The 25,798-nt window shown below is 45.2% G+C and overlaps 1 protein-coding gene across 1 annotated transcript in view; it reads right to left on the bottom strand.

Annotated features, from left to right (window-relative positions):
- PLXNC1 (plexin C1) overlaps positions 1–25,798 on the bottom strand; it is a 156,962-nt gene that overhangs the window by 96,103 nt on the left and 35,061 nt on the right. The window contains 2 exon segments of the mRNA NM_001261691.1: positions 133–247; positions 23,469–23,569. Of these exon segments, the coding sequence (NP_001248620.1) occupies positions 133–247; positions 23,469–23,569 (216 nt within the window).

Below are 25,798 nucleotides of genomic sequence, written 5' to 3'. Positions count from 1 at the left end.
TGCTAAATGAATGGAGTGCTATCACTAAGCATGTTTAATTGCTAATAGATATTTTACACACAGAAGGAAGTCAGCATCCGCTGTGCAAAATGAGACAATACAATGAGGACAAATTAAAATCTTTCCTCTTACCTTGTCTTTACTGCTTCGAATTATCTGAATTTTAGGGCACTTTTTCACTCCAGACGAAATATCCAGCCAGTTTTCTAAGGTCTCTGAACGTACACAATCTCCTTGGAAAGTGCACCTAAAAAAATGTGGCAACAAAACAGCGACCCCATACATGCGTTAGTTAAAACTTTTTTATACTTGGCTTCAGTACAGAATGCCAGACTTTGTACAGTGGATTATTGATTTGAGAGAGAATAGGAACATGATGCTAAAACCATGAAAAGCAACAAGAAAACAGCAGAGCATTTTTTTCCATCATGTCTAGGAGCAAAGAACAAATGTAGACAACGTGTTGAACTTCGACTCCTGAGCCATCTCTCAAGATGACATCGCCAAATATATCCGAACACATCCTCTCATGGATTCTGAAATAAGGAACTCCCTTTTAGAAATACCTAGCAAAGAACAGCTCAAGGAAGAAAGAGTTCACATATTGTATAAATTTTAGGTTTGCTATTCATTCCCAGAATATCAACCTATTGTGTAACTTGATTTTGTTTTAGAAAATAACAATAATAAAGTTACTATTTTGTGCTTTGCAGTATGATAATTAAATAGAAATATTTCAAGGGCAGAGTCTGCCTAAGAATTTGGTAAGACATTCCATAACCATCTGCTGCATAACATTTATTTAGACAGATACCAAATTATATCAAAAGATATAGGTGAAACATTTTTCCAGGGCCATTTTCCCAAGTCACCCAGCTCAGAGGATGACCCAGATAAGTCTTAAGCTGTGGCCAGGGTCAACTACTTTGATAAAGAGATGCTCAGAAGCTGAGTGGCGAGATCACTGGCTTGCTTGATATGTCAGTCACTCTAGGTCACGCTAACTTGGGAACCCTTGCCTCACCAGTTGGGGCACCGACCCGGCAAGAAGAACAAACACCAACAGCCATGTTATCACCAAAGGGTGCTGGACTCCATAGATAATCCATTGAATAGTGTCAAGGAATGAACGAAATACTTCTAGTACTACACCTCCTCAAGGCTGAAGATTAAAATGCAGGGGTGGTAAACCAGTGATGCTGAATTTTAAGAGAAACTGAAAACACATGAATCATAAGATTGAAAAGCAACCAAGTGATGACCACATTCAGCTACAGGGAGTCCCCGAGGGGATGTGAGCAGAATAAGGAATGGATGGGCCCAAATAGTGTATTTGGCTTCCTAAAGGTTTTATTTCTTCTCCTTCCTCTACTCTCTCTCTCTCTCTCTCTTAATTCTTAAGAATTTAGGCCTCATGGCTTCATCTTTGAGCTCTGTGTTAATCTGAATATGGCAAAAATAGAACAGGAAGTCAGTGAGTTTCACTAAACGTCATCCCCAAGCACAATACCTTTAGCGTGTCACCGGCTGCTGACATTTGGGGAACCCTGCTCCCAGCGAGCACATCTGTGTTCCACCCCCTACTACATCTGTGTCAGTTTCTTCTCCAACATTATAACCAGGAGGATTTTCATCAGCAATTCTCCAAAGCCATACATTTATCTGACCCTTGATGGCTAGCTCGTCCGTCACGGACATTAAATTCAAATTAAACCGCCTCTCAATGTCAGAGAGAGTTTGCAACGGAGAGACAAGCACTGCTGGATTGAAAAACAGAATGACGAAGCTGGTTCTTTCGGTTGTATCTGAAATAGATCATGACTGTCAAAAACTCCCTGCCTCTCATGGGCACTCTGGTTTGTGTAAGGCACTTCCTCTGCCTATAAGAAAAAAAAAAAAAAAAAAAAAAAAAGCCGATTCTGAAGAGACTGGAGTACAAATATTTTTGTTGGCTCTTAATGCTGCCTGGGAGTCAAAGCCTAAGGCTGCCAAAAAAACAAGTGTAAAATATTTCATACAAATAGTGCCACAATTTGCCAATTTGTAGGCAGAAAACAGTAGTGCCACTGAGTTCTCACTCTCTTTTCTGAACTCCTATAGCATTTCTTGTCGGAAGTACGTATTTTGGTATTTAATCATATGCTGCCTTGAATTACAACTTAACTGTTTCCTAAGTCTATCTCAGTTCTCCCCAAGTAAGCTCTAAGCTCCTCAAAGAAGGGAGAAGGTCTTTAATATTTCTTTAGCAAATCCCTCAGTGTCTGGCAGCATGATATGCAAATACTAGGGTTTCAATAAATATTTTTGAATGAAAGGATGAAATATGAAATCTCTATAGGTCTTTTCCATTGCTGATTTTTCTTTCTAGAGTTTTAATTCATGTCTGACTCCAACTTATGCCAAAGAGACTATTTTTAAACTAAGCTAAAAGTTTGAATCTGGGGACCAAATTAGGCGGTGAGGTTTTCATTTTATTTTTTTGAAAAAAAAAGAGAAAAGAAAATATATAATGAACCTTTCATTTTTTATTCTGCATAAGGCTAAACCAAAATCTAACCATGTTAAGCAACTAAACATAAATTCCTTGTTTGTACATATATATATAGAAAAACCCCACCACCTCTGAACTCCTATTCCTTGCCTCTCACCAGTAAAAATAAAAAATGAAAAAATGAAAAGCAAACCATGACACCAAGTATGTATAACCAGATGGCCAGCCAACAACAGTATCTTATTACTTCTCAAATATTGCAGATTATAAAATCTTCATGACAGCATATTACTCATACATTTACATTTCTTACAGAGCAGATCTTGTAGCTCCCATATTTTAGTAAACAAAGCTAGTTACTCCGAAATATTTCCTTTCGAAAGCTATCACTCTAATTCCTGCGTGTTAACAAGAGCAACGGTCAAGCGCATAAACACTTGAGCCACTGCCCTAATTAAATTAAAATCTCATTGTCACACAGGACTCTGAGCGAGGCTGATTCTTCAGTGATGCACTCTCAGATAGGCTGATATCTTAATGGCTTCATTTCAATTTCTTCAGGCCAAGAATAGGAGGAAAATTGGATTTGGATAAGAATGGACATATTCTAGAGAAATTGGTAGAGATACGTTTGCTTTCTTGACTTATTGTTACTTTTGCTCCACCCTCTACTGAGGATCTATCCCAAAGTCCTCAGACTCCCAGTCAGTATTTTATTTTTCTAGTCCTTATTTCCAGTTAGAGCTAATACTTTCATGATAAAGCCTGCAGGCAGACACAAGCCTATTTGCAAATTAGAAAACAGAATCCGCCCAAATGCAAAGATTGCCTGAAAAAAAAAAAAAATCCCCCAAACCAAAAAGGTAATTTAAAAAGACTTCCCTTATGTGAAAAACACTGTATGTAGAAACAATTCAGTCAATGAAACTATTTAAGAAAGCTGTTCTTGTTAGTTTGCTATAAAATCTGCTGTAGAGCTTAACGTATTCGAGATAATACTAGAGTTTGATATTGCCGTTCAGCTATGTAAGTATGTAACCGCCCCCTCCCTCACCCCCAACAGATTAAAAAGAAAAAAAAAAAACAGTTCCAAACCTACTCTGGCCCCGAGTCATAAACAGGAAGGTCCCAGACACTTGTTTCTAAGTTCACTGTTTGAAACTTAGAAAGTCTTTCTATACAATGGGTTTGCTTCCTGGGTTCTTAGAAATATGTGTAACCCATAGTATCCCTGAATAATTACCCCACCACACACTGGCATGGAGGGAATATTACTCTGTGCCAGGCACTGCTGGGAGTGTTTGCAGTTAGTTCTCACAACAACCCCGCTCTATACGGATGAAACAGAAGCTCAGAGAAGTACAGTAACATATCAAGGCCACACAGCTGCCAAGTGGCCGAAGTCTTATTTCAGAGCCCACAAACTTGGCCCCCTTGCTGCATGCCTTCCTATAGATCCTAACCACCACTTAATAAAGGACATTCATAGTTCCTCCTGGCTTCCTGGGACCTCAACCAGTGGTTGGAGGGTGGGGCTGGGCCAGGACAAGGACACAGGGATGGGGACCCCAGAAACAGAGAAAAGAGAAGGTAAGGCAGAGACTGTAGGATGAAGAGGGTAGCAAGGATTTGGGGGAGAACAGAAGCGGGGATTCTGAGAGGCCTCTAATTTTCCTCTATCACTAGCTGTGAATACAACACAACCACACAACTAGCAAGAGGTGAAAATTCCAGGTGGCTCTGGACTTAGAAATCCATTCTACTGCCAAAAAATTTTTCTTGCAGACCATCTGTTTCTAATATAAAATGCACTTTCCCCCATAGAAATAATGTTATAAACAGTGATTAGGTTTCCAGGTTAGCCCACAAAACCTACTTATCCATAATGTAACTTTACTACTATATATTTGCAATAAAGAATAGCAGAAAACAACGAGATTGCAGCCATTTGCATTATATAGCAGTTTTCGTCTTTACTTATTTGTGTTTCTGCTCAGCTGGTAGTCTGGGAACAGTGCTCAGCTGGATCGACTTTTAAATTTATTATTACAGTATTGTTTTTATACAGCATTTCTTTTTTTTTTAATGGGCATGGCTTAAATTATTAATTGTTTTCATGCCAACATAAAGAGCAGGGAGGCCCACCTCTGAAAAGGCGCCGAAGTTTCCAAGCAGGTAAAATACCCATGGGCTGGGCTGGGGGGCCTTGAGAGGCCGACTCTATCAGGCTAGAATCTTGCAGTAAAAATTTACCACTTACTCAACCTTGAAATAGAAACTCTGAACTCAGAAATGTAACTTCTACTTCCTGCCACTCAAATTTCATCAGCATCCTCTAATCTAATTGTTCACCAAGAGCAGACAGTCCCTGAAGGAATCTGATAACTACATATCAGGTAAGTGGCTTGAATGTGGGGGTTAGTGTGAACTGTTCCAAAGATTCTACACTGATATAATATCAGAAAACTTTTAACAAGGAAACAATCCAGCTTCTCTCTCTCCCAAGAAACAGGAGACTGCATCCATGCTGGGGGAGGGCTTTGCTATAAAAGCATCTCAAGGTCTTTTGCTAAGTGATTTGAAACAGATGTCTGCATTTTTAGAGAAGGCACAGAGCCCAATGGAAGGGTCAGGTGGTCCCCAGAATCGGGGGACTTTCTTGACAATTGCCAGTCCACGAGATGAGGAAACCAAGCCTACTGAATAGAAGAGAATAGGAAGTCTGTGACAAACTAAACTTCAAATGAAAGGCCTCCAGAGTCTTTAAGAGGGGAATGCCAAAACATAAGACCAGGAAAAATTGGAAAATTGGGTCTTCATCACTGAAGCTGAAAGTCAATCTACATGATAAAATTATGCTAATAACAGAGACAATTTAGAAAATTTTTTTAAGCAAAAACATCTAACATGCCAGGCAATGTCTTTTCACATGATTTGATTCATTTATTATTCACAACAAACCTCTAAGTAGCTGCAATAATTGTCCCTGCTTCACAGATGGGGAAACTGAGGCATAGCTGGTTCCATATTGCTTTCCTAAGGTCACAGAGATAGCAAGCAGAGGAGCTGACCTACTAAGTCAGGCAGTGTAGCCTCAAAGCCTGTGGTCTCATCAGCTACCTATACTGCCTCTCAGAATAGCTAATAGTGACTGAGCCCATCTGTCTTCGTCTGTTTTGTGTTGCTATAATAGAATACCACAGACTGGGTAATTTATAAAGACAAGAAATTTATTTTTTACAGTTCTGGAGGCTGGAGAGTCCAAGGTCGAGGGGCCTGCATCTGGCGAGGGCCTTATTGCTGCATCATCCCACAGCGGGAGGTGGACGAGCAAGAGAGGGCGAGAGCATGCACATGTGAACAAGAGAAAGAGACTGGAATTTGCAGCCTGAAGCCCTTCTATGCTTGGCATTAATCCATTCACAAAGGCAGAGCCCTCATGACCTAAACACCTCTCATTAGGTCCCACCTTTCAACAGAGTTGCATTGGGGATTAAATTCCCAACACATGCTTTTCAGGTGACATTTTCAAACAATAGCACCTTCCTAGTGCCCATAGGCCAGGCATTGTTTCTGGGGACTTCTGGGAATTAACACAGTAATCCTCACAACCAGCCCATGAAGTAGGTGTTATTGTTACCACCTCCATGTCAGAGGTTGAGAAACGGAGGTGCAGAGAGGTTAGTTAGCATGGTATCTGGCACTGGCATCCATCTCTTACTACCACACCAAATTGCTCAAAAATTGTAAAGGCTTCCAGGGTAGCGACATCACAAATGCCAGCATAATAGTAAGTAGATTCTTCCAAGATATGGCCATATAGGAAAATACAAGTTTTATTCAATATCTCAGCATTTTTCAAACTGAACTGTGTTCCTGGGGTTGTTTTGGGTGTTAATATTGAAGTAGGGTTCTATTGCCAAGAAGCTGGGAAACACTAGTTAAATAAAATTAAACAAGTCTCTCTGCTGCAGGACTTCTCAGAGCCTTGAAGACGCCACTGTGCTTTGTAACTTTCCGAGACAAGAACGAATGATGTACCATCTTCCAGCTTTTTTGCTGAAGGATGTTCTGAGGGATGAGAAATTCTAGTCACACACATTGGGAACCGCTACCTGGTCTGGTTTAATGAGCAATAATCCACATGGCGGATCAAATTAGAAAACTTTGTGCCTATTTTGGCTAGTTTGGGTAACTCTTGTACCCAACTGATCATGGCCTATTAATTCTAAGCATCCTTTACAACCCATGCTTACCCCCCACCTCTCACCTGGGTTCCTGCAGCAGCCAAATGAGGTCTCCCCCTTCCCACTTCCTGTTTCTCTCATCAACCTCCACACCAACATCTGGGTTATTCTTATGCAAGAGCTGATGATGTTACTCCCTGCTTAAAAATCTCTCATGATACCCTTTCTCCCATACCAGACTCTCCTGTCTACATGCCTTTCAGCACCCCCAGTCTGCAACACATGTTTCCATGCTCATCTCTGACCCCGACACTGTGATCTGGCCCCTGCCTTCCTCTTCAAACTCATCCCCAGGTAGGTTTGGTTGATGAGTCTGTCACTCTATCTAGACTGCAAGCTCCTAAAAATACCTGTCCCTGATATCTATTCCATAGTGCCTCGTGGAGAGTAGGCATTTGATAAACACATACAGGGCAAACAGGCCCGGCCCTCCCGAGCGTGTGCTATCCTCACTGCCCTGAATGCCTCTGGGCCTGCAACACTTGGTGAAATCACGTTCCTTGTTCAAGGGCTATTTCAGTGTCCTCCTCTATGATATTTGCTCAGACTCCAGGCAAAGCAGTCACTCCCTCCTCTGTGTCCCCATGACATTTACACATGTTCCTAGTCTACACAGCATACTGCATTAGTTGCTGATTGCCTGCCTGTCTCTCCAGCTACACTGTAAATCCCCCAAAGGGAAAGGACCACTTTATTCACCTTTGCACCCTCAGGGCCTAGGACCATACCTGGCATTCATTCTACAGATATGAACTGAGAGCCCATTGGATGCCAAACACTCCACTAGGCACTGCGGACATTTCAATGGATAAGCCAGTTAAGTTCCTTCTCTTATTGAGCTTATAGTCCAGAGAGGCACACAGACAAAAACCAAATAAACGGACAATCATTTAAAATAATTTCAAATTGAGGTATGTCTTCTGCAGAAACCAAAGATATAGGAGAAAGGAACCTACTTTAGACAGGCTAGTGAAGAAAGTAGGCATTTCAGCTAAGCATTCAAGGATGAGAACCATAAGAGCAGTGGGAAGAGGCCTGATGCTAGTGGCTCATGCCTGTAATCCTAGCACTTTGGGAGGCCAGATCACTTGAGGCCAGGAGCTCAAGACCATCCTGGCCAACCTGGTGAAACCCTGTCTCTAATAAAAACACAAAAAATTAGCCGGGTGAGGTGGTGCATGCCTGTAATCCCAGCTACTCAGGAAACTGAGGCACGAGAATTGCTTGAACTGGAGGCAGAGCTTGCAGTGAGTCGAGATCATGCTATTGCACTCCAGCCTGGGTGACAGAGCAAGACTCTGTCTCAAAAAAAAAAAAAAAATTGTAGTGGGAAGAGCATTCCAGGCAGAAGGAACAGCATGTGCAGAGTATCTGAGTGCACTTAAAGTATGGTCTCTGCAAGGAACTGATGAAATAGACCAGCTTGGCTAGAACTTAGTGAAGGAAGGGGGATAGCGGTTGTGCAGTTTGCAAGCCAGTGACCCCAAGCAAGCCATGTGCCCTCTCTGTGTCTCAGGCTCTCCATCTGCAGAAATGCAAATAATAGTTTTCACCTGATGAAGTTGGGAGAAAAATGTACATCTGTTCTAAGAGTTTACAATTATGCCTCAATAAATATTAGTTGTTATTATATTATATGGGAAAATGGAACAGAAAATATAGGCAAAAACTTGGATGACATAAGCCAAAGACAAAATGGTAGTGATGAGAAAGGGATTTGGGCAATGAGGTTGACCAGATGCCCTTTGGCATTGCTCACACACCAGCTCAATGCCCAACATGCCTTTTCTATGTAAGGAGGCAGACACAATTCAAGGCTTCTTGGAGGATTCTTAATCACAACTCTCTTTCCTCCTAAATATTAAAGGATTCTCTGGAGTCCTTTCATGCCTTGAGTACCAGCTATTAGAGCACTCTGCATGGTGTACTGAAATTATTCCCACACTCACCTGTGAGCTTCTCCACAGCAGACCCTCATACATCTTTGTTTTCCCCAGGGCCTAGTACAGGACCTGGCCCACGGCTGGCATTCAACAAAAGGTAGCTGAATTGGGTTAAGAAGGAAATTTTAAAGTGACTAAATTCTTGTCTATGTTTCAGTGATACCAGCAGAAGTCATTTCATTGATTTTTGTTCACGAGGTTGGCCTGTTCACTGGCGTGGTGGAAAACCAGCCTTTGTCTTGAAACTCTGAGCTATTTAGCACACAAAAAACACATTTGCAGACTGAAACACTCACACAAAACCGGTGTGGCCTTTGCTCCTTGTGGTTCTTTTGTGGGCGATGAGTGTACTAAAAGTTGGTGTTTTCTATTTCCAAACGCAAATCACGAACTAAATAATTTAGGGGAGCTATTTAAAAAAACAACAGCTGGAAATAAAAATGTGAAAATGACACCTCTTGAGTCAGAAAGGTCTGGGTTCAAAGCTGCCCTCCCATATACTCCCTGTGTAACTGGGAGCCACATTCCTTAGCCTCTGTGGGCCTCAGTTTCCCCACCACTAAACAGGTGGCAATGATATTAAAACCCGATCCTCCTGAAAGCAGTATCAAATCCCACATTTGGCCTATCAGAAACAGTGCACCCTCCATATAGCAGAATAAAAGCATCCAAATGTTTAAAAAGCAAAAAACAAAATACTGGCAGGAAGGCTTCGAATGAAGATCTGAACATTGTGTTTGGATATGGAGGAGATGCTGGGAACAGGACAAATACTAGGTCACAGAGACAAGTGAAAACATTTGAGGAATATTTAAAGGCCAATCAATACATTCTTATGAAAGTGCATGCTGCCTGAGATAAGGTCATTTCAAAAAAAATCTATTCCATTACAACATATATTTACTAAAAGGGATGTTCTTAATGGTGCTTGTTGGAAGTCAGAGAGCATCCATTAAAGAGATGGTGCAGGTAAGTACAGCGGAGGCTGAGGTCTGAGAACATCAGTCACTAGCTCCACTAAAGAACAAACAAACCCGGCTGGGCATGGTGGCTCACGCCTGTCATCCCAGCACTTTGGGAGGCAGAAGTGGGGGGATCACGAGGTCAAGAGATTGAGACCATCCTGGCCAACATGGTGAAACCCCGTCTCATCTAAAAATACAAAAATTAGGCAAGCATAGTGGCACGCGCCTATAGTCCCAGCTACTCGGGAGGCTGAGGCAGGACAATCACTTGAACCCAGGAGGCAGAGGTTGCAGTGAGCCGAGATCACGCCATTGCACTCCAGCCTGACAACAGAGTGAGACTCCGTCTAAACACAGAAACAAAAAACAAAAAACAAACCCTGGCTTCTAAGCATGGCGACCACTTTCCCAGTGCCAACTGTCTGGGACACCAAGGGTGGAGAGTGCCCCTTAACACTGCTATCCCCTCTTCGCCTTCTGCTTTGCAATACATAGAACTCACAGCTCCTCCCACAGCTGAAAAAGGAGGTGGAGAATCCGCAGGACACAGGTTGACTCCCAAACCCGTTCCAAGGTTGGAAAGCTCCCCCAAATCCCTTCCAGCATTCGCAGTAACCCAGATGCATGGACTCAGCCCATGCCATGGTAATCCAGTAATTTCCCGAGGCCCAAAGAACGTATTCCTCTTCGCTCCCCACCGCTTCCACCCCACAGACAGTTGTCCTACTTGCTTCTACACAATTAGTCAGCACAATGGGGTCCTCACACGAGAAGGAGGGGCCGTACCCAATTCCATTATCATTATCGCTGTCATTAGAGCCGCACTGGACCATAAAGAAGTGTCACCGCACAGATGTCAAGCTTGAGATCTGCACGAGGACACATCCCGGATTGGAAGGAAAGGAGGAAGGCTCTTCTGTCTCAAAATGTCAGCCATTCCGCTCAACAGTGCAATAGCCTATGAAGGCAGAGACCCCCAAAACTGAGTGTGCCCCTTCGGGTCTTGGCTCAGATGCCCCTTCTCACTGAGGCTTTCCAGGGCCCCCTGTTTAAATTTAGCGCCCCCTGCTTCCAACTAGCGCTCCCCATTTCCTTTTTCTGCTTTATTTTTCTTCACAGCCCTGTTTACTCTGTGACATGTTCTCTCTTTCCTCATTTATTTTTACACTGTCCATCTTCCCTCATGTCATGCGTTAAAGAGTGTTCCCCCAAATTCATGACCATCAGAACCTCAGAATGTGACCTTATGTAGAAATAGGGTCTTTGCCGATGTAATGAGTTAAGGATGTCGAGATGAAATCATCCTGGATTTAGGGTGTCCCAGTGAATGGGAATTTTCTAGGAGAAAGGAGAGGGAAATTTGGACACACAGAAGAAGGCCATGTGAAGACCGGGGCAGAGATGGTTATCCTACCCCGAGCCAAGAAATACCAGGAGTCACCCGGAGCTGGGAGAGGTGAGGAAGGATATGCCCCTATAGCCTCCAGAGGGAGCCCAGCTCTGCTGACACCTTGATTTCAGACTTCTGGCCTCCAGAACTAGGAGAGGTTAAATTTGTGTTGGTAGTAATTTGTTATGGCAGCCTTGGGAAACTAAAACACTTCACTGGAGGGAACTCCATGAGGGCAGGGATTTTTTTTTTTTTTTAATTTTTGTTTTCATTTTAAGTTCCAGGGTATATGTGCAGGATGTATAGGTTTGTTACATAGGTAAATGTGTGCCACGGTGGTTTGCGGTACCTATCAACTCATCACCTAGGTAGTAAGCCCAGCATGCATTAGCTATTTATCCTAATGCTTTCTCTCCCCTGACCCTACCCTGTGACAGGGGCCTATGTGTGTTGTCCCCTCCCTGTGTCCATGTGTTCTCATTGTTCACCTCCCACCTATAAGTGAGAACACGCGATATTTGGTTTTCTGTTCCTGCGTTATTTGCTGAGGATAATGGCTTCCAGCTCTATCCATTCCCCAAAAGGACCTGATCTCATTCCTTTTCATGGCTGCTCATTCCTTTTCATTCCATGGCACATATGTACCACATTTTTCTTTATCCAGTCTACCATTATGGGCATTTGGGTTGATTCCATGTCTTTGCTATTGTGAATAATGCTGCAATGAACATGGGTGTGGAGGGATTTTGACCTGTGTTACTCACTGCTAGTGCTTAGAATCCCAGCGCTTAGGACAGTGCCTGACACATATCAGGTACTCAGCAAATACCTGTTAAATGAACGCATGGTTGCCTAAGCTTTCAAGATGGCGGGTTTTCTATGACTCAGGTGGGCCCTGAGTGCCATGTCTTTCTTATACATAGCAGTTATCACAAATGCTCCATTAGGGCCATTTGCTCCAGGCTCTCCCCTCTCTACCCACTGCCATGAGAGATCATGTCACTTGCCTGTTTCTCTTTGTTTTGCTCTAACGGCTTAGGAGCTGGAGCTGAGCCTAGAGTTGAATCCTGCTTCCACTACTTGTATAACCAGTGGTAGGCAGAATAATGGCACCCAAAGATGTCCACGTCCTAATCCCTGGAACCTGTGACTGTGTCACCTTATATGGTGTCTCAGTTCGTTTTGTGTTGCTATTACAGACTACTACTAACTGGGGAATTTATAAAGAAAAGAAATTTATTTTTTTACAGTTCTAGAGGCTGGGGAGTCCAGGGTCAAGGGGCCTGCATCTGGTGAAGGCCTTCTTGCTGCATCATCCCATGGTGGAAGGGCGAGAAAGCACGAGAGAGAGAGAAAGAGAATAAGAGAGAGAGAAGGGGGCCTAATGTATCATTTTATCAGGAACCCACTCCTATGATAAGTAACCCACTCCTGCAATAACTAACCCATTCCTGTGATAATGTCATTAATCCATTCATGAGGACTCTGTCCTCATGACCTAATCATGTCCGAAAGATTCCACCTCTCAACACTGTTACACTGGGGATTAAGTGTCCAATACATGAACTTTGGGGGATACATTCAAACCATAGCACATGACAAAAGGGACTCTGCAGATGTAAGTTGAGGATCTTAAAATGGGCAGATAATTTTGGATTATCTGGGTGGGCCCAATGTAATCTGATGATGCCACACTGTTGGTTTTGAAGATGCAGGAAGAGACCATGAGCCAAGGAATGCTGGCTGCTTCCAGAAGCTGGAAAAGGCAAAGAAGGGCCTCCAGGAGCACAGCCCTGACAATGCTTTGTTTTCAGCCCAGTGAAACCCATTGCAGGCTTGTGACCTCCGGAACTATAAGATCACAAGTGCATGTTGTTTTAAGCTGCCGAGTTTGTGGGAATTTGTTTCTGCAGCTGTGGGAAACTATACACAAGCTAAGGCTGTTCTCTATAAAGTGGGGATTGTAATAGTGCTTACTTCATGGGGTGCCAAGAGGACTAAATGGACCATGGCACAGAACGTGCAAGGTAGTGTCTAATGTATGATAAGCATATTCTTCTCCACCCATGCACACTGTCTCCTGGCCAGGCCTGGACTCAAGGCAGGTTTCCTGTGGAAGCGGCACCGCAGCCACCTTCTGAATGAGGAGCTGTCACATCCATCTGGACTTTTCTACTGCAAAGCCTTCTGTGACCCTGTGTTAGTCCATTTTTTGCACAGCTACGAAGAAATACCTGAGACTGGATAATTTATAAAGAAAAGGGGTTTAATTGGCTCATGATTTTACAGGCTGTATAGGAAGCATGGTAGTGTCTGCTCCTGGTGAGGGGCTCAGGAAGCTTCCAATCATGCTGGAAGCGAAGGGAGAACAGGTGTGTCACATGGCTAGGGCGGGAGCAAGAATATGAGGGGTCAGGTGCCACACTCTCTTAAACAACCAGATCTCCTGTGAACTCAGAGTGAGAACTCACTCACTATTGCAAGGACAGCACCAAGCCATTCATGAGGGATCTGTTCCCATGACCCGACCCCTCCCGGCAGACCCACCTCCAGTACTGGAGGTCACATTTCAACATGAGATTTGGAGGAGACAAAACATCTAAGCCATATCAGGCCCTCTCTGCTGTATATAGCTTACCTCTCATGATGGCAGAACAGACTAACTCAGGCTACTGAAGAATACGGCCATAAATTACTGTGCACCATGGATTATACCGGTCAAGTTTCAGGGCAATCACAGTCCTGGTGGGAAGGGTCCCACCAGGTTAATGATAGGCCTGGGGGGCTTGAGAAAGGAGTGTCACTTGGAGAAGAACCCTCAAGACAGGAGAGCAAGATAAAAAAAGGAGCTGGGATGTGTCCACAAGCAACCCATGTAATTCTTTTCATTTGTTACTCTGGGGTGTTGGGGACAAATATGTTTAGCATTCAGATGGCAGTTTTCTCTCGTGTGTTAAAAATACCCTTCTGTTACTTCCAACCCTTCAGAAAGTTTGACAGGAAGACTGACCACAGGGCCCTGCTGTTAGACCGAGCAAGAAATGATCTCTTTCACAATCTCATGCATGGAACAGCCGAACAGCAGCTGAAGACCTAAAAACAGCCACCAGGGGCTGCTTGAAGGTCTTCCAACTGTCAACATGGAAGAAACATGTAGAAAAATATGGAGTGAATGTGAAATTTGTACAGATAATTGAAGGACGCATACAGATACCTTATAAGCAGCATGCCTGGGGCCTTGCCTCCACCCATGTGTACCCTGTGCGGGGTGGAGTATGAAGGGATGCGAGGGTGAATGCAAGTGTGCTCTTTCCTGTAGGGCCCATTTTCTGAAGAGGACCCAGCCCTGATTCCATCGTGGCACTAAAACCAGAGCAAGTGGGGTCCCATGGATGCACTGGGAGACGTACTACCTCTCCCAATGCGGAGGTACATGAAATCGGAGAATAGCCACCAAGTAGCTGACTCAGGAAGAGATGTGACATAAACTCACTCTTTACAAAACACACCAGAGGAAAGCGACCCAGGAAGGGTGGGGTGGGAGGCCGGGAGAGCCTTGGATTAACATGGTTCATCTTCCACATTGCCAGCGGGATAATCTTTTTAAAACACAAATATGGCACTGGAAGGCCTCTGCTTAAAACCCTGTCATGAGTTCCCAGCACCCGCTAGTAAGGTCCACCCTGAGAGCCCACCCAGCACCTCCATCCACTTCCTTCCTTCTAGAGCCAGTGCATAGAACTCCGTCTGCCAGTCTCTTCACAGACCTCTTACTGCGCTGGTTCTTCTGCCTGAAATGCCTCCTGACCACTCTTACCCTGGTGAAGGTCTACCCAGGCTTCAAGGCCCAATTTTAAGGCCACCTCCTCGTTGAAGCCTTTCCCAACCTCAGGGACAAGTAATGACTGCCTCCTTAGGCTTCCACCAAATGACAGTTGACACAACTTCATTGCCTACCAGGAGCCAGGCACTGGGCCTACGATGATGTACATTATGTGATTTAATTCTCTCAGCAAACCTCTGAGGCAGGTACTATTATTATTATGATTTTTGAGACAAGGTCTCGTTCTGTCACCCAGGCTGGAGTGCAATGGTACAATCACAACTCACTGAAGCCTCAGCCTCCTATGTTCAAATAATCCTCCCACCTCAGCCTCCTGAGTAGCTGGGACCACAGGTGCACGCCACCACACCCAGCTAATTTTTGTATTTTTTGTAGAGACAGGGTTTCACCATGTTGCCCAGGCTGGTCTTGAACTCCTGGGTTCAAGCAATCCACCCGCCTCGTCCTCCCAAAGTGCCTGTAATCCCAGGATTATATGCCTGTAATCCCAGCACTTTTTGCAATACCTGACCAATTATAAATGCCACTTTATAGAAGAGGAGAAGTGGCAGAGATAAGACACTGGCAGGTCACACAAAGCCCAGATTCTATCCAAAGCAAAATGCATTTGGGACCTGATATGGTTTGGATTTGTGTCCCCACCCAAATCTCATGTTCAATTGTAATCCTCAATGTTGGAGGTGGGGCCTGGTGAAAGGTGATTGGATCATGAGGGTGGATCCTTCACGAATGGTTTAGCACCATCTACTCAGTGCTGTTTTAATGATGGTAAGTGAGTTCTCTTGAGATCTGGTTGTTTAAAAGTGTGTGGCACCTCTCCCACCCCCCTTTCCTCCTGCTTCAGCCATGTAAGACATGCCCTGCTTTCCCTTCACCTTCTGCCATGATTGTAAGTTTCCTGAGGCCTCCCCAGAAGCTGAGCAGATGCCAGCATCATGCTTCCTGTACAGCCAGCAGAACCATGAGCCAACTAACCTCCTTCCTTTATAAATTACCCAGTCTCAGGTATTTCCTTATAGAAGTGCAAAAACAGACTAACACAAGACCTTTCCTCTGTCCTCATAGGCTGTCCTGCCCATGTTGCCAGCGTGGAAGTCAGCCCCCTGCATTTCCCATGCAGCCCAAACAGGCCACTCCTTCTACACTCCCTACTCAGTAACCGACACTTCTGTCCATCTGGTCACCCCAGCCAGATGCCTGCACTCCTTCCTCTGTAATCTCAACACCAGCTTCAGTGCGATAACTCACCCCAGTGAACACTCCGAGACTCAGCGCTGGTGTCTCTCAGAAGCCCTCCCACATTTGACTCAGGTGCCCATCTTCTGGGGTCTAACCTGGTGCCTAGCCCAGTGCCTGGGACACAGGAGGAATCAAGTGTATGCGTGGGTATCACTTGTTTGTTTTCTTCATGAAGACTGAGATCAAAGGAGAAAGGATACATCTTCCAGAAAAACAGTGGCCACCTTGAGATTTTATTTTTCATTTTATGGCCCTATTTTTAGTGTGTCAGACTCAAAGGGGAATCCAATTAATCACTAAGCCCTGTCAATTCTATCTTCCAAATAGCTCTCTAATCCACCCACTTCCTTCCCACACCACTACTATCACTCTAATTCAGTTCCTGGTCTCTTGCTGGTTTATAGCCACCTGCTAACTGATCTGCCAGCTCTTCTCAGTCCCCTCTGGTCCACCTTGCACCCCAGAGTTCTCGTTCTAAAACACTCATCTGATCTGGTCACACTTTTAATTAAAGCCCTGCAATGGCTCCCCAAGGTCCTTCCAACAAAATTCAAATTCTTTAATGTGACTTGCAGGACCTTCCCTTCATCTGCCTCTGCCTATCTTGACACCCTCATCTCCCAGCACCCCCCAGCTCTCCTGTATGCTTGTCCATACTGAGCTTCAGGCCAAGCTCGCCTGGCCTTTGTACAGCCTGATCCCTACACCAGCTTCCCCTGCCTCATCTTTACCTAGCTGATATCCCCCTACCCTTCAGGTTCTGATTAGATATCCCTTCCTCCAGGAAGCCTTCCTTGACCTGTTAAGTTTGGGTTAGGTATTTCTTATGTGCCCCCATGAAACCCTACAGTTCCCCCATGCTAGGCCTTATGACACTCTATTCATTCATCTCCTTTACTTATTGATAAGAGTGGATTATTGTTCCCAATTCTTCAATCCATCCTGTACTAGAATGACACACCCACACTACCTTTTTACCAGGTCACTTTGCAGAATCTTCCACTAGAGTAGGTGGAATATATTTCCCTACTCCATGGATATTGGGCTTGGCCATGCAGCTTGCTTTATCAATGGAATATTGGTCAGCATGATGTGAGCCAGGGCTTAGAGTATGTTGTCTAGTTTAGCTTGGTCTCTCATGCTACTTCTATCTGCCTTAAGAAGAGCATGTACAGAATGAAAAACATGGGAAACAGACCTGAACTCAACTTTCAGCTTGACATTGACCCCATCTTTCTTCCCATAGCTGACAGGCTGACCCATGAGCAAGAAAAACAAATGTAAACAAATCTTTGCTCTTTTAGACCACTAAGGATTTGGGGGTTGTTTGTTATACAGCATTACTAGAGCAGAAACCTAGCTGATACACATTATATCCCTCATTAGATTGCAAGCTCTATACAGACAAGAAAAAACTATACCCAGAGCACTGAGCATAGGACTTAGCACACTGTTGTGCTTAAAAAATATTTGTGATTGGATGTAGGATTGAATGAATGAATGTTGGCCACTGATAAGTCTGCCTTCCCAGCTAGCATGCAAGTTCCTTAAAGCCAAGAATGGCATCCAATTTATCTCAATACCACCTAGCTATCTTATGCCCCAGATCAGATTCTCATTAGGTGTTCAATAAATATTTGTTGAAATTAAATAATTTTGGATTTTATGGGCTGGCTTGGGAGTCAATCCTTAATTTATGACATTGTTTCTATGGGAAAATGCATTCTGTATGCCAAACAAACTTGCAAATGAACTTTTGGAACCTCACCCATTCATTGGTTCAGGATTGCCAGTTTTGTGGAAATTCGTAACTGAACACATGTGCTATGCTTTGCAATATGGGAGAAACTGAGAAACTGCTTCCAAACCCAAGATATTCAGCCTGCAAAAATTCACTTTCCACCCACACAGACAAATTCAGCACAGGTTGGATCTGAGGTTCCAACAATAAAATACTAGACTTTTTAGAGCTCATTGTTTATCTAATTGCTTTTTATCTGCTTATACTGGATGCCTGTTTTTTTTTTTTTTTTTTTGAGACGGAGTCTCACTCTGTCACTCAGGCTGGATCTTGGCTCACTGCAACCTCCGCCTCCTGGGTTCAAGTGATTCTCCTGCCTCAGCCTCCCGTGTTGCTGAGATTAACAGGCATGCACCACCACACCTGGCTAATTTTTGTATTTTTAGTAGAGACGGGGTTTCACCATGTTGGTCAGGCTGGTCTCAAACTCCTGATCTCAGGTGATCCACCTGCCTTAGCCCCCCAAAGTGTTGGGATTACAGGCGTGAGCCACCGTGCCCGGCCTGGATGCCTATTCTTAACATGGGATCAGAAGGAAGTGAAGATAGTTTTCTTGCCTCTCCCTACCATTCCACTTTCTAGACATGCATGCAAGAAAACTCAACCTTCTCAACAGAGAAAATAAATTATTTTTCTAAATAAATCCATGACATTTAAAATAAACACAGTGGGATGCTCTACCATCGTAAGAAAACATCCCCCTTTAGAATTCCTAATTTTGAATGGTAAGGGGAGCTTCACATGAGTCACAGATCTGAGACTTAGTTTCATTTCATTGCAGGCCACAACCCAGGCTGTCTGAAACCAAGTGATCTGACGTGGCTGTGAGGCACCATCGCTCCATGACTTCAGAATGTCTTATAAGACTTAAGGCACAAGTCTCAACCCGCCATTGGTAGAGTTGACCAATCACTTAGTCTATCTCATTCATTTAACTTACGTTTTTTTGAGCACATTTCAATAAAGAGAGGTAGAGAAGTAAGGTCATTCCTAATAGCGATGGGCCATGAAGAAAATAAAACAGTAATGTCACTGTGAGTAAGGGGAGGATATTGAAGACTGGGTAGGCAGGTGCAGAGAGATGAGTGCTCTAGGACCAGATAGTCAAGAAAGAGTCTGCCATAGAAAGATGTGGGGAAGAATGCACTAGACTGAGGAAACAGCACATGCAAAGGCCCCAGGGCAGGAACATGCTTAGCATAGTCTTAAATCAGGATGTCTGGGGTTGAGTAAACAAAGGAGAGAATGGCATGAGAGGTCAGAGAAGTGGTGGAAGGCCAGATCATAGAAAGCCTGGTATGCAGGTCCTGGCAGCAAGGGAGTCAGACTGAGTTCTAAGATGGAAAGCCAGGGGAGGGTATTAAGCTGGGGAGTGACATAATCTGATTTGGATTTTAAATGAATCACTTTTCTTGGAGAGCACTGGGATAGGGGTGAGGGAGCAAGAGCGGAAGGAGGCTTTTGGCTGTGCATGGTGGCCCACGTCTCTAATCCTAACACTTCGGGAGGCCCAGGAAGGAGGATTGCTTGAGCTCAGGAGTTCAAGACCAGCCTGGGCAACATGGTGAAACCCTGTCTCTACAAAATACAAAAACAAACAAACAAACAAAACAAAACTGGGCGTGGTGGTGCACACCTGTGGTCCCAACTACTTGGGAGACTGCAGTGGAAGGAACACCTGAGCCTGGGGAGGTCAGGTTGTAGTGAGCTGTGATTGTACCACTGCCCTCCAGCCTGGGTGACAGGATGAGACCCTGTCTCAAAACAAACAAACAAACAAACAGAAGACTATAACTCACAGCCAGTTATCAACAGAAGCCCCCATGTCTTCAACCTCTTCTCAGATTGTTCCTTTCACCTTCTCAATATTACTGAAACCAGCTCTCCCTCAAGGTCACAGCTTCCCCAGGCCCCTCTCAAGGTCTGGCTGCTTCCTCTCCCTCATCTAGGTGTCCTACTTGTGTCTTGCAGCCTCTTCTGGAAGATCCTTCTTCTCTCTTTCCAACACTTCCTCCCCAGCTTCGAAGCCCATGCTGTCAGCTCAAACCACCCCAGGTCCCTCCTCATTGTGATCATTACAGACCACTCCAGCCCTGGTCACTTCCCTTCGTTCCTTGAATATGTAGCTCCTCAATCTCTTGGTGACCACGATTTCCACATGGATGACGGAGCCATTTAGTACTCTGGTAACCACCTCAGTTCCTTGACCCCTCTCTGCCAATGATCTTGACAATCATATGGCAGACCCTGTCATTGCCAATAACGCCACCCATCCATGACCTCAATATCAAGCCCCCACAGTCCAATAATTCCCCTTTCCAATTCCCTAGTTCCAACAATTTTTTTTTTTTTTTTTTGAAACAGGGTCTCACTTTGTCATCCAAGCTAGAAAGTAGAGGTGTCATCTCAGCTCACTGCAACTTCTGTCTCAGGGACTCAAGCAAGCCTCCCACCTTAACCTCCCGAGTAGCTGGGACCACAAGCACATACCACCACACCCAGCTAATGTTTGTATTTTTTGTAGAGATGGGGTCTTTGCCATGTTGCCCAGGCTGGTCTCAAACTCTTGGCCTCAAGGGATCCACCCGCTTTGGCCTCCCAAAAAGCTGGGATTACAGGTGTGAGTCACCGTGCCTGCCCCTAACAATCTTTAAACTCAACCTCAACTTCCAACATAGACCCTACCACCTTTTCATGTCCCTACCCCCATCAGGTCCTTACCTCCCTCCTTAGAGCCCAAGTGCCATCATTATATGAATCAACATCCACATCAATATCATCATCCATTCTTTACATGCTCCCTCAGCACCCTGGCCACTCTCTCCCTTCTTGATATATTTTCTGGCAAAGCCCCCAAACTGGCTAGAGCTAACTTTTCTGAGTCTACAGCTATACCACCAGAGCTGAATGCAGCTTGAGAAAGACAAAACCATGCTTACGGCTCTCACTTTAAACACAAGACCACCAACCTCAAGTGGGCCCTAATGCTGCCTGGCAACTATTCTATATTTCTCTACTCTGTTCTCTCTCCCAGTCTTCCAGTCCACTCCTTCTCTCTCTTTTCTCCTCAAACCTCCGGTGCTTCCTCCCCAACCTCACTCTCAATGGCCTTAGGCCACTGAAAATAATGTGAGCAATAGGAGAAGACAAAACACAGGGCTCTGCCACCTCCCCATGCTCAGGCCCAGATTCCCTATCACTGAGGGTGAGGGGCCAGTGCTCCTGTCTGAGGCTGGCCTCCCTGCTGGCACACCAAGTCATATTGTCTTCCACCTGCTGAAAGACAACAGTTCACAACCCTTCTCTCTCCTGTATCATCCATTTCTCCTTCTCTTCTGGAATTTTCCCAACAGCGCAGACATGCACTGTTATTTCATGCATTTTAAAAAGACAAAACAGGATGGGTGCAGTGGCTCACGCCTATAATCCCAGCACTTTGGGAGGCTGAGGTGGGCAGATCACCTGAGGTCAGGAGTTCGAGACCAGCCTGGCCAACATGGTGAAACCCCATCTCTACTAAAAATACAAAAATTAGTTGGGTGTGGTGGCACATGCCAGTAATCCCAGCTACTCGGGAGGCTGAGGCAGGAGAATCGGCTTGAACCTGGGAGGTGGAGGTTGCAGTGAGCCGAGATCATGCCACTGCACTCCAGCCTGGGAGACACGCTAGAGTCCGTCTCAGAAAAAAGAAAAAGAAAAAGAAAAAGAAAAAAAGAAAAAATTCTTTGGACTCTACTTACTCTTCCAGTGTCTGCTTCATTTTTTCAGCTGTCTTTCTCAGTAAAGCTTCTCTAAGCTGCCCCTGCTTAAGGTCTTATTTTCCCATTGTCTCTAGTGGATTTAGCGCCACTCCTAACAATGGCATTCCCAGCAGTCACCCACTGTCACCTGCTAAGTGCAATGGATCCATTCTTTTCTTCTCTTGCTTGACCTCTCAGCTGAATCTGACCCAGTGGATCGCTTCCTCCTCCTTTCTTTCCTTGGCTTCCAGGAGACCACCCTCTCCAGTTTTTCCTCTTCTCCTTCTGACTGCTCCCTCCTTATTTCTTGTTCTGTTTCCCCTCCTTCTCCCCAACCCCTAAACACCACAGCCCCTCAATGCTCAGTTCTCAAACTTCTCTCCTCAATCAACACTCACTCCTTCGTCTGGTCTTACGGCTTCTCTAAGTACCATCTAAAATCTACCAACTCCCAAATTCATATCACCAGCTTGGACATCTCCCACAGGCTCCAGAGCTGAGCTTGTTAATACGTTAGCTGCTAGCTCCATGTGGCTATTTAATCACCACCATCGTCGCCGCCATTATCGAATTGACTCCTGTGCACAGCTCTACAAATACAGACAGGGGTGCTACATAAATGAATGGATCTAAAAGATTATGGCAAGACTGCTCAGTGAGTGTGCAACAAATAAATCCCATTCGTGATCAGTGAATTATTCATGAGCATTTTTCTGGCCCTTGCTTCGTTTGTCTGCCAGTGACTCTGACGGAAACAGCCCGGTAAGGAAGCGTAGCAAATGGCAGGGGCAATTATTCCTCTTGCTGCAGCTCGAATTGTGCCTTCCCCCATGAACTCTTAATTAATTCCATCCCCATATTTTTGGTTTGTTTCCTAAACCTCTTGCTTGTATTGCATTTCCCCCTCTCCCTTCATTTCTCTTGGCTGCCTCACCGTTCAGTCCCCAATTCTCTTCCTCCTCTTTTCTAGTCCCAAACTGTCCCCTGGTTCAGCCTTCAGCATCTCTCCACCTGCTCTGCTCTTTCTTATCCTTTTCACCTTTAAAAACTGAAAGCACCAAACTGACAGACACTGTTATGGGTTTTTTTTCGTTCTCTCTCTCTCTCTCTCTCTCCTGCCTGAGCTGCAGCGAAGGCTCTCTCCTCCTTTGCTTCTCCGGCAAGAGCCCCAGTACTGGGTTGCCATGGCGACGGCGAATCCAACCAGGCCGGGCCCAGGGACGCTAGGAAACTGCCATGGTGGGGAAGCAGCTCCGAGTCGCCCCTGAGCCTAGATGGGTCGTGAACATCGTCATTCCAGACCAGGCTGGGCAGATTCTGCCCGGAGACTGAGATTGTACATCAGGCCCACAGCTGCGCGGCGCATTAGGAGACGGCGCCATCAATAACGAGGCTTCTGCGGAGCGAACAGAATACATGACATGATGGGGATTCAACGGAAAAATTTTCAAACATCTCTATTCTTTTATCTTCTCGGAGGGGGGACCTTTTGCCTCTCTCTTGAGTCTTGGAGAACTCTGGAGAAAGTAAAAACCAAATCTGCCTGCTCTCGCCCGTTCTCCTGAAGGCCGCACACCTGCCCCTCCCGCCCCCAGCCTGGGGAGCCCCCCGGTCCAGTGATTGCATAGCACGGACGCGGCTGGAAACATCTTGGAGAATTCATTAGGATTGCACAACGAGATTTTAGTCGAGGAAGACATCAGTTCCCTCAGGTCACTGGAATGGATCGTTAAAGTAGGGCAACAAGTGTTCCGCCGCATGACACTTTTTCGAAAATGCGAGTTGGTGAGAAAGAATTCAGGAGATACCTTTGTAGTGGATGGCACCAACCGCAGTGAGGGTCTGTGGCTGTTAAACACTCCGAACAGGATTTGTGTTTACTGCAGTTTGCAACACGAATTCTCCTCACCTAAAAAGAAAGAGGACAGTGGTTCAGACAGAATGATAAGCAACAGCAGCAAAACTACAACACCTTATCTAATGAAAGGCCAAAAAGAGCCTATTTATCAACTTGCACTCAAAACACCTTCATATTGGCACTGGGCAGTGGGTCTCAAGTTCTAGGACATGAAGTCCTTGTATGGAAATCACCTGGGGAGCTTTTGACAGTGCATATTCCCAGGCCTCTGCCCCAGAGACTCACTAAGTCTGGGGGCGGAGCCCAGGAATGTGTATTTTTTTCATTTAAAATATTTTTTTCTTAAAGACACAGGGTCTCACTATGTTGCCCAGGCTGGTTTTGAACTTCTGGGCTCAAGTGCTCCTCCCACCTCAGCCTCCCAAAAGTGCTGAGATTGCAGGCATGCACCACTGTGTCTGGCCAGGAATCTGTATTTTAAGAGCTCTCTCAGGTGAGTCTGACATGCAGTTGGGTTTCTGATCTGCTAACGATGATTTCCATAGGGATCATGGAATCAGGTTGCCTGGTTTTCATACAGAGACAGTCCATGTGTGGCCAATGGCATTTTGGAAATGAGCATTAGGGAACAGCAAAGGCTCTGTCCCAGGAGTGTCAGCAGGAGGTTGGCACTCAATGTGGAAATGAGGAGGACCAGGGACCAGGGCCTCCCACACCCCTGCCAGGGGCAGCGCCGTGACCTCAGCTCCTGGCTTGCTTTGCTCACACCCCTCCAGTGGAGTTGAAAATAAAAGAAACAGGGGGAATAGTCAAATCACTTCCCTGTCCCTAGAGCTGCCTCTTGCTGTTGTCAGGAAACAGCAGCCCACAAAGAGGCCACCCCAGCTGGGCAGGCCCAGACATCTAGGCAGCCAGTCAGAGCCTCCAAGTAGGGCGGTCAGAGGCAGGGAGTAGCTGAGCATCACACAGAGCATTTTCTGCAGGCAAAACCACACAGCAGGTAGTAAGGGAACTTGTGGAACTCATTATGCCAGGAAGTTGCACAAGCTATAGTATAAATAACCTCTTTAGCAGGTTAGAGAAATAAAGAGTTGTAGAAGGGGGCTCTCTATTTTCCTCTATTTTGTGAGGAAAACAGGGACTATCCTGAGGTGGATCCTTCAGTGCCAAGTTGACTCCATGGAGGATAACCATGCCCTTCCATTTCATAGTCCCCAACACTGCTGACAGATGCAGCCGGCAGCCCATGATCCTGAGCCAGAATTAACCAGAATGGAGGAAAGTATTTTCTGGTAGTTCACAAATGCCTCTGTAACACTGACGGATTTTAATAGTGTCACGCAATCTCTCTAACCTTGTTTCCTCATCTGTAAAATGGATCACGACTTCATGGCGTTATTATGAACCATTGTCTGACAGGTACTAAATGTTCAATAAGTATTGGTTACTGCTATTATGTAAGAAAAGGGTTCCATGATCCAGCAAACATGAAACCTTAGACTGAAAAAGCGAAACAGGTTTCCTTAGCACAGGGATTCTGACAGCCTTTGAATATGCTGAGCCCCACATATACTATTCCCCACATACACATATACTATTCCAGGAGGGGTATAGTAAGTAACAGCTGGTCATGGGACCACTTTTGCTCAGAGCATTCTGTGGAATATGGGTCTCCAGAACATTCTCTGAGAACTATTACTCAGTGTATTTAAACACACAAATATAACTCTGTATAAGAGGGAGGACACTGACCGGGCACGGTGGCTCACACCTGTAATCCCAGCACTTTGGGAGCCTGAGGTGGGAGGATCACTTCAGGCCCGGAGTTCAAGACCAGTCTGGCCAACCCTGTCTCTACTAAAGATACAAAACTTAGCTGGGCATAGTGGTGGGCGCCTGTAATCTCAGCTAGTCGAGAGGCTGAGGCAGGAGAATTGCTTGAACTCAGGAGGTGGAGGTTGCAGTGAGCCGAGATCACACCACTGCACTCCAACCTGGGTGACAGAGTGAGACTCTGTTTCAAAAAAAAAAAAAAAAAAAAAAAAGAGAGAGACGGCCAGGCAAGGTGGCTCACGCCTGTAATCTCAGCACTTTGGGAGGCCAAGGTGGGTGGATCACCTGAGGTCAGGAGTTCGAGACCAGCCTGACCAGTATGGTGAAACCCCGTCTCTATTAAAACAAACAAACAAAAATTAGCCAGGCATGGTAGTGTGTGACTGTAGTTCCAGTTAATAGGGAGGCTGAGACGGGAGAATTGCTCAAACCCGTGGAGGTGGAGGT

This window comes from Macaca mulatta, chromosome 11 (assembly GCF_049350105.2).
Source record: "Macaca mulatta isolate MMU2019108-1 chromosome 11, T2T-MMU8v2.0, whole genome shotgun sequence".
In the NCBI taxonomy this organism is placed as follows: domain Eukaryota; kingdom Metazoa; phylum Chordata; class Mammalia; order Primates; family Cercopithecidae; genus Macaca; species Macaca mulatta.
The sequence above is the reverse complement of the archived record's forward strand: the minus strand, read 5'-3'. Positions and strand labels throughout refer to the sequence as shown.